The following is a 15,255-nucleotide window of genomic DNA, read 5'->3' on the forward strand; positions in this document are numbered from 1 at the left end:
ACAGCATGCGAATCCTGGGAGCCAGGCCTGTTCTCCTCCACAACACGCCTCCCACGCTTGGGGAGCCACGAGCCACCCGCTTGCTGTGGCCCTCCGCGGTGACTTGGCGGGAAGCCAGGAGGGCGGGTGGTCTCAGCACTGTCCTCCCGGCATTACCCCCCGGCAGCCTTCTGGAGGTTTCCTTCTCGGGTTTCCTGTCTGACTTCCTCAGCTCGGGGCTGAGAACAGGGCTCCCCGCAGTGAGACTGATCGGTTTCAATTCCTGGCTCTGCTGGCTCAGTCCTCACCTCCTAAGGGTGGGGTCAGACAGACAGCCAGGCACGTGACACAGCAGCGCCCCCGTGGGGACCCTGAGAGCACCCAGTGACAGGCACCCTCCCCGCCCACACCGGGCGGCCCTCCTGCGCCACCTGCAGCTGAGAGAACAGCAGTGTCTCCTGGGCTGGGGCCACCCGGGGCGATGCCCCTGTCCTGACTCACTGCTGGCCCTCAGGGCAGCGGCCCCTGGATTGCTGGGTGGCCATGTGGCACCCACTCCCTGGGAGGAGCCGAGTCAGAGCTGTCATCTCCAAGGCGGGTGCAGAGGGCCCTGGGAGGGAGGAAGAAGATGCTATCAGAGCCGTGAATTTCGTTTTCCTCATAGCTTCCTCCATTTCCTCTTAGGACATACACAGTATAGTTTGTCTTCAGCTGAAAATACTGATTTCCTCTTTTATAAAATATGCAATGTATGTTGGGACTCAGGTAAGTTACTGTAACACGTAGGTAATGGATACTGGGGGTGGGCACAGGCTTCATTTTTATTTTTATTTTATTTTATTTTTAATATATTTTATTGATTTTTTACAGAGAGGAAGGGAGAGGGATAGAGAGTTAGAAACATCGGTGAGAGAGAAACATCAATCAGCTGCCTCCTGCACACCCCCTACTGGGGATGTGCCCACAACCAAGGTACATGCCCTTGACCGGAATCGAACCTGGGACCTTTCAGTCCGCAGGCCGAAGCTCTATCCACTGAGCCAAACCGGTTAGGGCGGCTTCATTTTTATTGATGGGTGCATGATCAAAACTGTTCATGTAGACCTGGCCAATGTGCGCAGTGGTCAGAGCATCGCCCGAGAGTTTGATTCCTGGTCAGGGGCATGTACCTGGGTTGCAGATTCAATCCCTGACCCCGATATGGATGTGTTCAGGAGACAACCCATCAATGTGTCTCTCTCACATCTCTCTCTCTCTTCCCCCTTTCACTCTCTCTAAAATCAATGGCAAAATATCCTAAGGTTAGGATTAACTACAAAAACAAAATACCTGTTTATATAAATCACAGAGGTGGCAGAGATGGTGGCTGCTACAAGTCGAAGAGGTGGTTTCCATTGATAGTCCCACTTTACAGATGAGAAAACTGAGACACAAAGTATGTTCCCAGGCTGGTATGTGGGAAGCTGATTGTCAAACCCAGGCCAGTTGACAACAGAGCCTATATCCTCAACTACTGTAGTACACGCTGATAAAAGAAGAGATTGAATGTGCTCTGCATTTGTAAGACTTTTTCTTTCTTTAAATATATATTTTTATTGATTTCAGAGAGGAAGGGAGAGGGGGAGAGAGATACAAACATCACAGATTGAGAATCATTGATCAGCTGCTTCCTGCACGCCCCCTACTGGGGATTGAGCCTGCAACCCCAGCATGTGCCCCTTTTTTTTTTTTTTTTTTAATATATTTTATTGATATTTTACAGAGAGGAAGGGAGAGGGATAGAGAGTTAGAAACATCGATGAGAGAGAAACATCGATCAGCTGCCTCCTGCACACCTCCTACTGGGGATGTGCCCGCAACCAAGGCACGTGCCCTTGACCAGAATCGAACCTGGGACCCTTCAGTCCGCAGGCTGACGCTCTATCCACTGAGCCAAACAGGTTAGGGCTCATCATTGATGTTTCTATCTCTCTCTCCTTCTCCCTTCCTCTCTGAAATCAATAAAAATATACAGTATAAATAAAATAAAAGCTGTTGAACAAAAAATAAAAAAATATACGTAAAAAACAAAAAGATTTCTCTTAAATAAGTAAGGATTAAATTATATATGGTATTATCAGAGACCATTAAGTTGTTTTAGATATTGGAGAAAAAAATGAAAAACAACACTTGTAAATCTAAATCAGATATAAGCACTACCTTTCACGGCATAATAGCTACTGATGCTATAAATAATTAGGTGTTGTTGTTTTTTTAATATATTTTATTGATTTTTTACAGCGAGGAAGGGAGAGGGATAGAGAGTCAGAAACATCGATGAGAGAGAAACATCGATCAGCTGCCTCCTGCACACTCCCCACTGGGTATGTGCCCTTGACCGGAATCGAACCTGGGACCCTTGAGTCCGCAGGCCGACGCTCTATCCACTGAGCCAAACCGGTCAGGGCAAGGTTTTTTAAAAGTAATCTTTGTTGTTGGAAGTATTACATGTTCCTTTTTTTCCCTCATTGACCCCCTCCAGCCCGCCCCTACTCCCTCCCTCCCCCCACCCCCAGCCTTCAGCACCCTACTGTCTGTGTCCATGGGTGATGCACATATGCATCCAAGGTCTTAGGTTGATTACCTCCCACCCCCCCCCCTTCCCTCTGAGATCCCCACCCTGTTCCATGCTTCCACGCCTCCAGATCATCAGTTTATTTTGTTACTTAGATTCCACATATGAATGAGATCATGTGATACTTGTTTTTCTCGGACTGACTTATTTCACTTAGCATGGTCCTCTCCAGGTCCCTCCACGCTGTTTCAAAGGGTAAGAGATTCTATTTTTTTTACTGCTGCATAATGTTCCATGGTATAAATGTACCACAGCTTTTTTATCCACTCATAAGTGATTAGTTTTGTTGTAAATTTTGATAGATGGAGCCTTATACCTAAATGTTAACTATTTTTTTTCTTTAATTGGTACATTTATTAAAAATATAGACTAATGGTCCTGTGCTTAAATCTTGTTGTGGATGTGCGCTGGCTTCCATAAAACATAACTAATCATAATATACTCCTGACAGAAGTAAAAAGGTCACTAGAAATGACTGACAAGACAGGGCCACTGCAGACATCATTCCCTTATGTAATTAATAATGGCTAGAAAATGGAGTTTGACAGTATTTACAATTATACCAACATCCATGGAGGCCGAGTATCACAGGCATAAGAAACGTGTTTCCTTGTTTCCCAAGTAGTTTTCTGTTTTAGCTATGAAGGTCCGTTACCACAACCGAACTTGTTCTTAACAAGTAGAAATTTTATGTCCATTCAACCAGAGTCTCTTACATCTTTCTGGGCCTGTTCATTTGCAGAGTAGACACTGTAACCAGGTTCTTCATATCATGCAGTCACATGTAACGTCCAATCTTTATATGCTGTCCTATTTCTTTTTTTTATATATATATTTTATTGATTTTTTTTTACAGAGAGGAAGGGAGAGGGATAGAGAGTTAGAAACATCGATGAGAGAGAAACATCGATCAGCTGCCTCCTGCACACCTCCCACTGGGGATGTGCCCGAACCCGGGACCCTTCAGTCCGCAGGCTGGCGCTCTATCCACTGAGCCGAACCGGTTTCGGCCTGTCCTATTTCTTTAAGATAAAAGGAGTGACTCACAGCAGGGCTACATAGATGAGGAAGTTCCGTATGGAAGAGATCATATCCTGGCGCATCTTCCGTTCCATCTCCTCGGGATCCAACTTCGGCGCGAGGCCCTCGATACAGAACATCGCGGCTCTGCCTCACCGGCTTCCCTACCTAAATGTTAACTATTAACGAGCACATAGTTATCTCCTCAAAACCTGGACTAGAGGTCATGCATAGTATGTTACAGAGGATTTATAATTCTATACTTTAATACTTAAAATTGTAGGGGCCCAACTTGCAAATGTTTTCAAAGTTATCCCGACACCCAAAAACAATTCCCAGGTGATTTTTTCCCCCCCCCAGGTGATTTTTAACACCTGTTTGTATAACTGTCACTAGAGGCCTGGTGCACGAATTTGTGCACGGGTGGGGTCCCTCGGGGTGGCCTGTGGGTATTGGACGCCAGCTTGTGCCCCCAGGCTCACAGCCCCAAGTTGCACCCCCAGCCTCACAGCCCCAAGTTGCACCTCCAGCCTCACAGCCCTGGAGCCCCACCTGGCACCCCACCTTGACCTGGCGCTGCCCACTTTCCTGCTCCACCATCCCGCCGAGGTCCCACTCTCATTGGGGCCCATCAGGGCTGGCAGCACCTCCACTGCTGTCCACTGCCAGCGCCACTTTGCCGAGGCTCACCATGTTCCACGCCACCCCCTAGTGGTCAGTGCACATCACAGCGAGCTGTCGAACCCGCTGGTCTCCCAAACTCCTGGTAGAACGACTGCCCGAGGGGACAATTTGCATATTAGGCTTTTATTATATAGGATGATATCTAGCGGCACCTTTGGGTGCTTATTTCTAGCCCTTATTTGGGGAACCATGTGGCTCTGTGCTCCCCAGATCCTCTGTTGGGACTAATGACACGAAGTGCTGACCTGCACACGAACTAGGAAGTAGCGGGATGTTAGGAGAAATTTCACCCATTGTTCGTCAGGCCCCAGCCCGTCTGCGGAGGACAGGACAGGACTTTAGGTGTCACTGGGCCTGGGGAGGGACTCCACGCTCTGCGGCTGAAACGGGTGCGACACAGGCGGGTCTGGGAGGCCAGCCGCAGCAGAGGGGCGCCCAGCCAGGACTCCACGGGGGGTGGTTGGCAAACACACAGGCTTGGAGACAGTGGGTGACGTGCTGCCGGGCTGGGGGGTCTGTGCCGGGGGAGGGATCACTGGAATGAGCAGCGAGGTGTGCACAGGGGCAGAGGCCCCGGAAGGAGTGAGGGGGAGGGAAGAGTCTGAGAGGGAGTTTCCCTGAGAGCTGTGTGGGGCACCAGAGGCTCCGTGACCGCTGATTGGCCTGTGTTAACTGGAACGTGCTGGCAAGGTCACTGTGGAACATGCCTAAGGTGACAGCTGTGAGAGCCGAAGACTAGGCGTTTCGTAGGCAGCTGAAGGTGCCAACACGTGATTTTAATGGCAGGAGTTAAATACTCACTCTCAGATGACCTCTTCAAGCACCCACTGCTGAACGGGCAACTATTGTTTTCAGAAAATACATTTCAGTTCTAAAATGTGGCACTAAAATAGATACTTTAAAGGAATGTGTGTAGCTGAAACCGGTTTGGCTCAGTGGACAGAGCGTCGGCCTGCGGACTGAAGGGTCCCGGGTTCGATTCCGGTCAAGGGCATGTACCTTGGTTGCGGGCACATCCCCAGTGGGAGGTGTGCAGGAGGCAGCTGATCGATGATTCTCTCTCATCGATGTTTCTAGCTCTCTATTCCTCTCCCTTCCTCTCTGTAAAATATCAATAAAATATATTTAAAAAAAAAAAATAATATCCAACCAGTTACAGTTTTTAGGGAAACAGGCTAGGCAGACCCATGTGTCTACACCAGGGGTGGGCAAACTTTTTGACTCGAGAGCCACAATGGGTTCTTAAACTGGACCGGAGGGCCGGAACAAAAGCATGGATGGAGTGTTTGTGTGAACTAATATAAATTCAAAGTAAAGGAGCGGAGGGGAGAGCAAGAGAACCGGATAGAACAGCCGGATCCAGCCCGCGGGCCGTAGTTTGCCCAAGGCTGTTCTACACTGACAAAGAGAATGACTCTTCATACTTCAACTTACAGATTTTGTGCGATCGTTAGATGATATATTAACTTTATTTTCTTTACATAAACTGAGGAAGAAACGTATAATCCAATCCACATATATTACAAGGCCTTTGGGGAGGTGGGACTTGTCGCTCAGCAGGAAATGACCTGAAGTCCGCGTCCCAGTGGAACTAGCGTGTCTGCAGAGCCTGCCTGGCCGCTCCCTGCGCAGAATCTGCCACTTCCGCTTAAGACTCAGGAAAGGGACGGACCCAGCTGTCTCGGAGGTTAACATTCCAGATGCTCCAGAAAATCGCACTCCACACACCCCTCCAGCTGTTTCAAGACCCTCGGGCTGTCCGTGACAGGGCCCCCCAGGAGGGGAGGTCCGCGGGTGTCCGCGGGCGGCTTGCTTTGGGCTTTAAAAGCACAGTTCAGCGTCTTGAAGAAGGGCACCAGCTGCCGCAGGCTGGACACAGAGTGCTGGCGCAGAAGCGGGAACCCGCTCTTCACGGCGATCTCATCAGAGCTGCTGATTTCCTGGCAGAAACAAACACAAAAGGAAAAGACCACATAAATGACACGTCTCAGCTAAGGGCTAGAAATCCAAGTGAAGTGCATGCGGGCAGCCAGTCCCAACAGATGGTTCTTCACGCACCTCATGTCAGCTCTAAGGGCAGCTGCAGACACGCAAAGGCTAGGTCAGGGGTGGGCAAACTTTTTGACTCGAGGGCCACAATGGGTTCTTAAACTGGACCGGAGGGCCGGAACAAAAGCATGGATGGAGTGTTTGTGTGAACTGATATAAATTCAAAGTAAAGGAGCGGAGGGGAGAGCAAGAGAACCCTCCGCTCTTTCGGCTCCGCGGGCCGGATAGAACAGCCGAACGGGCCGGATCCGGCCCGCGGGCTGTAGTTTGCCCACGGCTGGGCTAGGTCTTCAAGCGACCTTTCCCGCCAGGATTTCACCCAAAGCCCAGCCCCACGGGAGGCCCCTCCACTCCTCGCGGGCCCTGCCTCTAAGTAATGAACTGAGTCCACATGACTGTGTTAGCCAGGGAGCCGTGCCTCTTAGCAGCTGGGATGGGAGAGTGACATATAAGTGAAAAACTGAAGGTGGAATTTGTAGCCATCTCCAAGTTTTCATACTCAGATACATTTTTAAAAAAAATATATTTTATTGATTTTTTACAGAGAGGAAGGGAGAGGGATAGAGAGTTAGAAACATCGATGAAAGAGAAACATCGATCAGCTGCCTCCTGCACACCCCCCACTGGGTATGTGCCCGCAACCAAGGTGCATGCCCTTGACCGGAATCGAACCCAGGACCCTTCAGTCCGCAGGCCGACGCTCTACCACTGAGCCAAACCGGTTTCGGCTACTGATATACATTTTGACAATGATTCCAAGTGACTAAAATCAGGTGGCGTACCGACATGCTTCCCTCAGCCCTTCTCCCGTCTTCCACGAGCAGACCTTTTGGAAAGGAAAACACCTACCCCATATTTTAACATTAGAAGTTCTAGAATCCGCACAGTGTGGGGTGTGCATTCCTGCTGACCCTCCTCTAGCTCTGCCAGGAGGGCGGGGCCCGCTGTGTCCACTTCGGGAACAAACGCCCACCTGTACCTGCAGGGAGAACGCAAGGTCAGCACGCTGCTCAGAGCCTCTTCGGCACAGTGTTATTGAGCTAAAGTCCTTGTACCGTACAGTTTGTCTGCGTAAAGTGTACAACTCAGTGGCTTCCAGTATATTGCAGAATTGTACATCCATCACCATAATCAATCTTAGACTCACGTCCCCCCAGTCCCTTGCACCCCTTCAGTCTAGGCAGCCATTCACACAGTGTCTGTCCCTGCAGTTTCTTACTCTGGGCATTTCCTGTCAGTGGAATGACAGGAAACGGGGTCCGTGGTGGCTGGCTTCTTTCCCTCACACGTGCTGTCAAGGTCCCCTGTGTGGTGGTGGGTGCCAGTGCTTCATTCGTATTTATCACCAAAGACCCCACTGCACGACAGACCTCATGTTACTTCCCACTCATCACCTGACGGACAGTGGGGGTGTCTCCTTTCTTTGCCTGTTATGAATGATGCTGCTATGCATATTTATGTACATCGGAACCCACTTTTTAAAAAGTCTTTCTTTTTAAGAACAGTTTTAGGTTCACAGCAAAGCTGAACAGAAAGGACAGAGTTGCCAAGCTCCCCCTGCCCGCCACAGGCATGGCCTCCCCACGATCACATCCCCCACCAGAGCGGTGCACACCTAACCATTGGTGATCCTGCACGGACACGTCACCACCGCCCCGGGGCCCGGTTCACGGGCTCCCTCTCGCTGCTGCTAGGCATCCCGTGGGTCTGGACTAACGCACAGTGGCACGTGCCATTGTTACAGTGAAAGCAGTTTCAGGGGACAAGTAGGCAGGTTTAGGGAGTTTTAGGAATGAAGATGGTCCATGGGAAGGAATGAGACTTGAAGGCGCCAGGTGTTTATCTTACTTGGACAGAGGACAGAGAAATGCCACAGGCAGGTAGAACACATCTGGCCTAAGCAATTAAGACAGCCATAAACCGAGGACAGACAGGGGTATCTCGGGCCTGTGCAGTTAAGACAGCCATAAACCGAGGACAGACAGGGGTATCTCGGGCCTGAGCAGTTAAAGTGACCATGAGTTAGGCCAAAGTAGCCCTGACCTGGGAGCTGGGAGGCTGTAAGCTTCGGCTTTCTCTGCCAGCACGACTGGGAGAGCTGTAAGATCAACCAACAGTGCCTCCAGCCTACACAGGACCAAACGAGGAAAAGGGCAGCTGTTGGGGTCGTGAAAACTAGGACAGGGCTAAGGTCCCACGATAGACAAGGGGGGTCTCATGCCTCAAGACAAAGCGGCCGTCACCCTTCTCAGGTGCCCCTCTGTCCGTCCAGAAGGATAGAGTCTTAGGCTTAGAATTTATTTTTTTTAAAAAATATATTTTTATTGATTTCAGAGAGGAAGGGAGAGGGAGAGAGAGATAGAAACATCAATGATGAGAGAGAATCACTGATCGTCTGCCTCCTGCACACCCCCCACAGGAGATGGGGCCCACAACTGGGCATGTGCCCTTGAGCGGAATCGAACCCGGGACCCTTCAATCCGCAGGCCGATGCTCTATCCACTGAGCCACACCAGCTAGGGCTAGGCTTAGAATTTAGAATTAAGGTTCTAGAGGTAGTGTCTGCTTGCAATGAAGTTTCTGTACTTTTCACCTATCACCTTTGGTCTGTGGCTTCATTCTTCGAAAGCAATCACTCTGCTCAATGAAACAACCTACTCAACAGCACATACGGCAGTTCCTCTGCCCAAAGAAGCCGTGCTCTCCTCCCGCCCCCGGCCCCGGCCCCGGGCACCTCTGATCTTTCTACTCTCTTCCTAGTTCTGCCTTTTAAAGGATCTTACGTAGTTGGGATCACACAGCATGTAACCTTTTCACGCTGGCTTCTTTCATGTGGTAACAAGCACTGAAGGACACACTTTACCACAAACATTCCCACGTGATTACTCTCCTTGGTGGAATGGAAGAGAGGAGTGGCGTCTGGGCCACGCACAAAACTAAACGATGAGCAGCTGTGTGAACCCACAGGAAATGTGAGCCAGAGGGGCAATGTGAATTGGAGATGGCATGTCCCAATCTATATATATAAACCTACATTTGTAAAAGGCTAATATGCTAAGTGTTCCTCCGCCTGTCTGACCGGTCGCTGTGATGTGCACTGACCACCAGGGGGCAGACGCTCAATGCAGGAGCTGCCGTGACATGCTCAGAGAAACGGCACTGTGGACCTGGCCCCCACAAAGCAACACTTGGCTTCCCCCAAGTGGGACACAGGCCCCGCCACCTCCCCGGAGCGACACCCCACCAAATCGCAGACAATGCTGCTGAGACCCCATGGCGCAAAATGTGGTTCACAGCCCAGCTCAGCCCTAAACTGTTGCTGTGGGCGCCAGGTAATGACATCACGTAGCAATGCCTGGCTTCCTCTCCCTAGCTACTAGCCTCCTTGGAGTTTCTCCAGCCCAGGAACACAGGTGGAAACATTTCACACTGTAACCAAATGTCTGTGGAGTGTTTTCCTGTGCCTCATCTCATCTGATCCTCACAGAAGTCCTGGAGTAGGTAGATAGGAGACTTGGTGGAATCCTATTTTCTTTTCATTCGCCGGAAAATGGAGATTTAGGAAGTTTAGAAACTTGACCCGACTGAAAAGAAGTAAGGAATGGTGGACCTTGAAAATGACTTCAAGTTTTCTCACTGCGCAGAATATAGTCAAACACTGCTGCAGTTAAATATTTTACCCTTTGTTCTCCCTGCATGATCTACAATAATAATCTGCTTCATGTTGATATTACTGCTGTGTTGCTGACAATTACCTGAGAGAGAAGCTGGGGTGCTGCACTGGGCTGGAAAAAGTTTAGCTAAATCAGAAATTAGGTCTAATTAAGCAAGTTTATTCTATATCTATAAAAGGCTAAGTTGACTAGCACATGCACGTGTTTCCATCTGTCATTGTTGATCCTGAATTTGGTTGACACTTCCATTATAGAGAATGGGTGAATAGCAATATTAAAATATCTCTTCTAATTAATTTCCTTTCAATGTGCACGAATTAGTGCACCGGGCCACTAGTTATTTAATGAAAAATAAAGACCACAAACAAGTCAACACAAATGCAGTGAGGACCACCAGTGCGTAAACCCTGTTTTATAAGCATTTAGTAGCAAAAAGCACCTAAATACACACACACACACCCCTAACACACTACTGTGAGCCAAATTCACAAAACCACTGCTGTTGGTAATCTGAACCTCAGTGTGCGAAGCAGGCTCACTGGCCACCAGTAATTGTACTGTGGTTTCTCATATGCTGTACAGGAAAGGCCCTCCTACTTCTAAAAGGACAAGTGGTCTTATCTGACTTACGTCTGAAATAAGGGCATCTGGTCAGGTGGAAAAGAAAGTGCCGTGTCCAGGAATTTGCAAGCTGATAAATAGAAGATGAGTTCACTCTGGGGCATCTCCCCCACTGAGGGCCCGTTTCCATCAGGAACCGAAACTTTTGTTTTGTTGGTTTTGTTGCCGTTTCTATAAATGTGCAAAGAAACTCGTTAGAAGCTTATTTGAAACTGCTACAGTCCCTTTGCGGATGCAGCCATAACAGAGTGAAGTGCTGGGCCTCTCTGACTCCACCTGCTCAAGTGGCTTCGCTCGCATGGCCTTCAGGCAAATAGCTTTTGCACACAGACTGCGAATCAGTAGAGGAATTCTGCTTGTGGCTTGAGTTTTACAAAACGGCCCTTACCGGAAGCTGCCTCTCCCAGGATGCCTTGTTTAGCAAAGATCTGCAGGAACCTATGGTCTGCAGACCAAGCACAACCTCCCCCCTCCCCATGCCTGCGGTGTCAATCACTTCTGCCCCTCCCACCTGCCCATCCCTTGACATAAAAGAAGCCTGAACTCTGCACTTTCTTAAGATGAATTTCAAGTACCATTAAGTCCCATCTTCTAGGTTGGTCCCTTCTTGATCAATAAACTTTCCTTACTCCAAACTCTGATGTTTTGAGCTATGGCCTTACGAAGCACACCAACTTAGGACTAGTATCATAATGCCAATAAAAAAGGTTTTTCCTTTTAAGAAATTATCAAAAGAGCTGGTCCTTTCACAAGAACTTCAAGAAAATGGTACTTAGCATGATGTTGGGTAACCCTACATCACAGAGTGACGTCCACTAACGTTCACGCATGTGCACAGACCCTTCCTTACCTCAACGATTCCTCATCCTCTTTCAGATCGTCCTCGAGCTGTATGAATGCCTGAATCTTGAAAATAAAATGTGAATTCAAGTTACTATTTGCGAGAGATTAAACCTAGCTTAATGTTTAAAATTCATATGTCCATAAAAAAATAGCAAATAGAGAAAAAAAAAAACAATCAATCAACAAAATGAAAAGATACCCCAACTGTTAGAGAGAAAACCACAGGACCAAAATGGCGTCACTTGTGCTGAAGCCTGTGACATCCAACTTAGATTTAATACCAGGAGTAGCTGGGGTTGCAACCTCTTCCAAACAATCTTAATCAACCAGTCTGGAATTTTCTGGTCAACACCAATGAGGTCATCTGTCACGAGGGCCCCCACATTTCCCCAAAGAGCAAGCAAACTGCTTGAAATAGCCCTTCCCATTCTGTGTCCTGGAATCCGTTCTCTTTTCTAAGAGCCCCCTTGCCTGCCTGTATCTTCTGCACTAAGTCTCTAAAGATCAGGTGGTGCAGTCTGCGGCTGCGGGAGGAAGCACCTGACACAGAGACTCCCCTGCAAAGGGTAGCTTCCACTTGGTTTTCAGAGCTTCTCCATGCCTCTGTGTCTTCATGTTAACTCGCCTAAAATAATACTGATGCCAAAGAGATGTATGTTGGGGTAACAAATTCTGTTCCCCTGTAACGACATAACGCCTCCCATTAACACTGCTGTATGGTTTATAAGAAAGCTGCTGGGAGAGGAAATCCTAAGAGTTCTCATCACAAGGAAAAACTCTCTCTCCTTTTTGTATCTATATGAGGTAACGAAAGTAACGGAACTTCCGGTGGCAATCACTTCTCAGCACATGTAAGTCAGATTACTATGCTGTACACCTTAAACTTATGTACTGCTGTGTGGCCCTTATAGCTCACTGAAACTGGAAAACCCAGCCTGTTCTCCCCCGCTCCCCGCCACCCCGAGCATGCCCACACCTTTCTCCCCTCTCAGGGCCCATGTCCCAGAGTCCAAGGGACTCCAAGAGACTGGCAACCAGGGGAGCAATGGGCAGTGGCAGCTCCTCCTGGGCTCAACCCCAAACTTGTCTCCAAGGCCCCCTTTTCTCTGACTCCCCAGTGAGCCACAGCGGCCCGCCTCAGCCCCTCTGCTGCTTCTTCTATCCTAGGCCCTTCCTTGTTTTACTGTCCAGGTGTTAGTAAACGTACCCTCAAAAAAACCCCCCAAACTCTCATGTTGTTTGTACAGTAACGTGCTGCACAGGCTAGCGGCCTGGGAGCAGACCACCCCGGACAGCCAGGAGTGCCGCCTAGGTGTGTGAGAGCCTCTCTGACGTCCACACAACCACGAACTCGCCTAGCGACTCACTTCGCAGAACGCAGGCCCACTATCAAGTATCGCATGACTGTATATGAAACAGCATCTGTGAAAGCTCCAACTTCGCGTGCAAGGGTAAAAATGTGCACTTACTAATTCAGAGACCATTATTGGCCACAGGGAAGTCAAATGCTGGGGGGATATTCTTAGCAGCAAAACTCTGAAAAACAGAAACATCTGAGCAGCAACTAGGGGTGTCTGTCCAACTCTGAGATTGTCTGTCAGGCGTTCTAAGGAAAGAAGATTTTAAAGACATCACACAAATATGCAGTTTGGAGTTTCTCAGCAGACAAAAAAGAAAAGTGGAACTGTCAATGCTTCAACATTTCCCAACCACCCAGGTAAGAAGCGGGTGCTGGAAGATGTCTGTGCCCTGGTCCACCCGGCCTCCTCGTCCTTGGCCTTTGCTGAAGGAAGGGGTTCCCGTGGCTCTCATCCCCCTGCCACAGTGGAGGAGAAAGGCATGAGCTTTTGGCTCAAGCCAGAAAGCCATTGGCTGACGAATGACCACCTAAATTTTCTCCTAAGAGTATGAAACAGGAGGCGCAGAAACCAAAGACGGGCCTTGGTGAGGGATGGGACCACAAGACCATATAGGCTGGCTGGTAGGTGACACTATATTTTGGTGGTGAGAAGTAGAAAGTGGAATGAGTGAACAAAATAGATTTATCCAATAAAGTGTGTATTTGACACTCAGGACAACAACTTTAACTCCTGCAGGGAAAAAATGTTGTGAGTTCAACTCTGCAGCCGCTAACAGTCTTTCCCACTTGTCTACTGAAATAATTGTTTGTGCAATGTGGTGTTCCCTGTGACTTGAGGTTTCTTAGGAACATAAACTACCACAGCAAACAGCTGAGTGACGGTCCTGCCAGTCACGACTGGCCGCAGCACCGCAGTGAACCCTTCTCTGTCTGAGCTCGCTCCCTGGTGTTTTCTTGTCGCCTTTCAAGCACAAAGGACACGCACAGCTCAGACACCTGCCAAGCACGCTGGCATTTAAACGAGCGTTTCTGCGTCTGGTTCGGACAAGATGGAGTAAGTATATTACTGTCTATTTCTCTCTGAAACGGAAATTTTAAAAAACCACCCTTGAACCAAATACACACATCAACCAGCAGAAAACTGAAAGGTGAGGGCCAGGTGGCAGGACCGGCTAGGAACCTGGGGACTCAAGGAATGACCTGGAGGTGAGGTCCGTGGGGTTAAACTTTGTTTTTTAAAAGTTCATTCCGGCCTGGGCAGATGCTAGTCTCTGAGCACGGGCGTCCTGATGTGGACACAGAGCTGATCCATGCAGGACCCTGAGGAAGGGATGGGAAGTGCGCCGTGGACCTGGGGAGCCAGACTCTCGCAGCTTAAAGGGAACAGTGTCGCCTTTCCAGTCCCCAATCAGGGCCTTTGTGGGGGTGATGTCTTCTTACCTTGTATCAGAGGAAGGTACAGGTGGTATTGGTCGAGTTCACCGCTGAAGACAGCAAAAGCCTGGCGCTTTAGCAGCATGGCTTTCTGCTCAAAACTTGGGAACAGTTTTAAGGAACTGCTCTGCATGCCTAGAATAAACACAGGAAATAAGTCCCATTTAGTGAGAAAACTACAATTAGAGGTAAGTGACGGGAAATTCTTACTAGTGTAATTCTTAGCTTCCCTGGTGAAAAACCACGATCTTTTTTTTTTTTAAAAACCACGATCTTGATTAAGGAAAGGCATGTGGTAATTACTTGCATATTTATTTGTAAAAATACTTATTTCTTTAGGAAAAATATGGTTTTCATTGATTTGAGAAAGAGGAAGGAAGCGGGAGACAGGAACACGGGAGATGTTTCCTGACGCCTCCGACTGGAAACTGAGCCATCAACCCAGGCAAGTGCCCTGACTGGGAATTGAATCTTGACCTCCTGGCGCATGGGCATAAGCTCAACCAATTGAGCCACACTAGCTGGGCAAGATACTTATGCCTTTAATGAGACTTAGTGATAGGGATTAGAAGAAGATATGAGACATAGGAAAGTGCTCCTGATAAATTATGGTAAACAACTTATCATGACTTTCTAACGCCTTTCTCCACAATAAAGCTGCAAGAGAGCTTGGCTACAGAACGGTGCCAACACCGGGAGCTGGAAAGGCCTCCTCGTCTAGCCTGACGTACCGCACTCATCACACCGCAGTTTGTGGCTCAGGTGGCGCATGAAGGTGCGAGTGGGGCTCTGAACTACGTGGGCAAAGCTGATGCCAGTGGCGTTGGTCCCTCAAAGTGTGACTTACGTGCAAGTAACAGAGAACTCACTCATTAAATCTTTAAACATTGTTTTCTCATGAGTCAGAAGATGGTCAATAATGGACTTCCAACTGGATATTTAAAAAAAGCAAAATTAGTTAAATATGCAAAAGATGA

General features: G+C 48.6%; 1 protein-coding gene and 1 pseudogene across 7 annotated transcripts in view; both read right to left on the reverse strand.

Moving 5' to 3' along the window:
* Positions 1 to 3,609: 3,609 nt before the first annotated feature.
* LOC308241877 (mitochondrial import receptor subunit TOM5 homolog) lies at positions 3,610 to 3,922 on the reverse strand (annotated as a pseudogene). The gene has a single exon. The product of its transcript is annotated as a mitochondrial import receptor subunit TOM5 homolog (transcript).
* A 1,801-nt stretch (positions 3,923 to 5,723) lies between these two features.
* DOP1B (DOP1 leucine zipper like protein B) overlaps positions 5,724 to 15,255 on the reverse strand; it is a 63,987-nt gene continuing 54,455 nt past the window's right edge. For 5 of the 6 annotated variants that reach the window (XM_080658286.1, XM_080658285.1, XM_080658284.1 and 2 more), the window contains exons 31-37: positions 15,148 to 15,209; positions 14,285 to 14,413; positions 12,954 to 13,090; positions 11,492 to 11,547; positions 10,651 to 10,812; positions 7,196 to 7,325; positions 5,724 to 6,237 (exon numbers count right to left, since the gene is read on the reverse strand). In XM_080658286.1, coding sequence (XP_080514412.1) covers positions 5,986 to 6,237; positions 7,196 to 7,325; positions 10,651 to 10,812; positions 11,492 to 11,547; positions 12,954 to 13,090; positions 14,285 to 14,413; positions 15,148 to 15,209 — 928 coding nt within the window. In that variant the 3' untranslated portion in view covers positions 5,724 to 5,985. The remainder of the gene's footprint in view (positions 6,238 to 7,195; positions 7,326 to 10,650; positions 10,813 to 11,491; positions 11,548 to 12,953; positions 13,091 to 14,284; positions 14,414 to 15,147; positions 15,210 to 15,255) is intronic. The other variant, XR_013960045.1, reaches the window with a different exon arrangement.

Source organism: Plecotus auritus (assembly GCF_963455305.1).
Source record: "Plecotus auritus genome assembly, chromosome: 2".
NCBI classification, from domain to species: Eukaryota; Metazoa; Chordata; class Mammalia; order Chiroptera; family Vespertilionidae; genus Plecotus; species Plecotus auritus.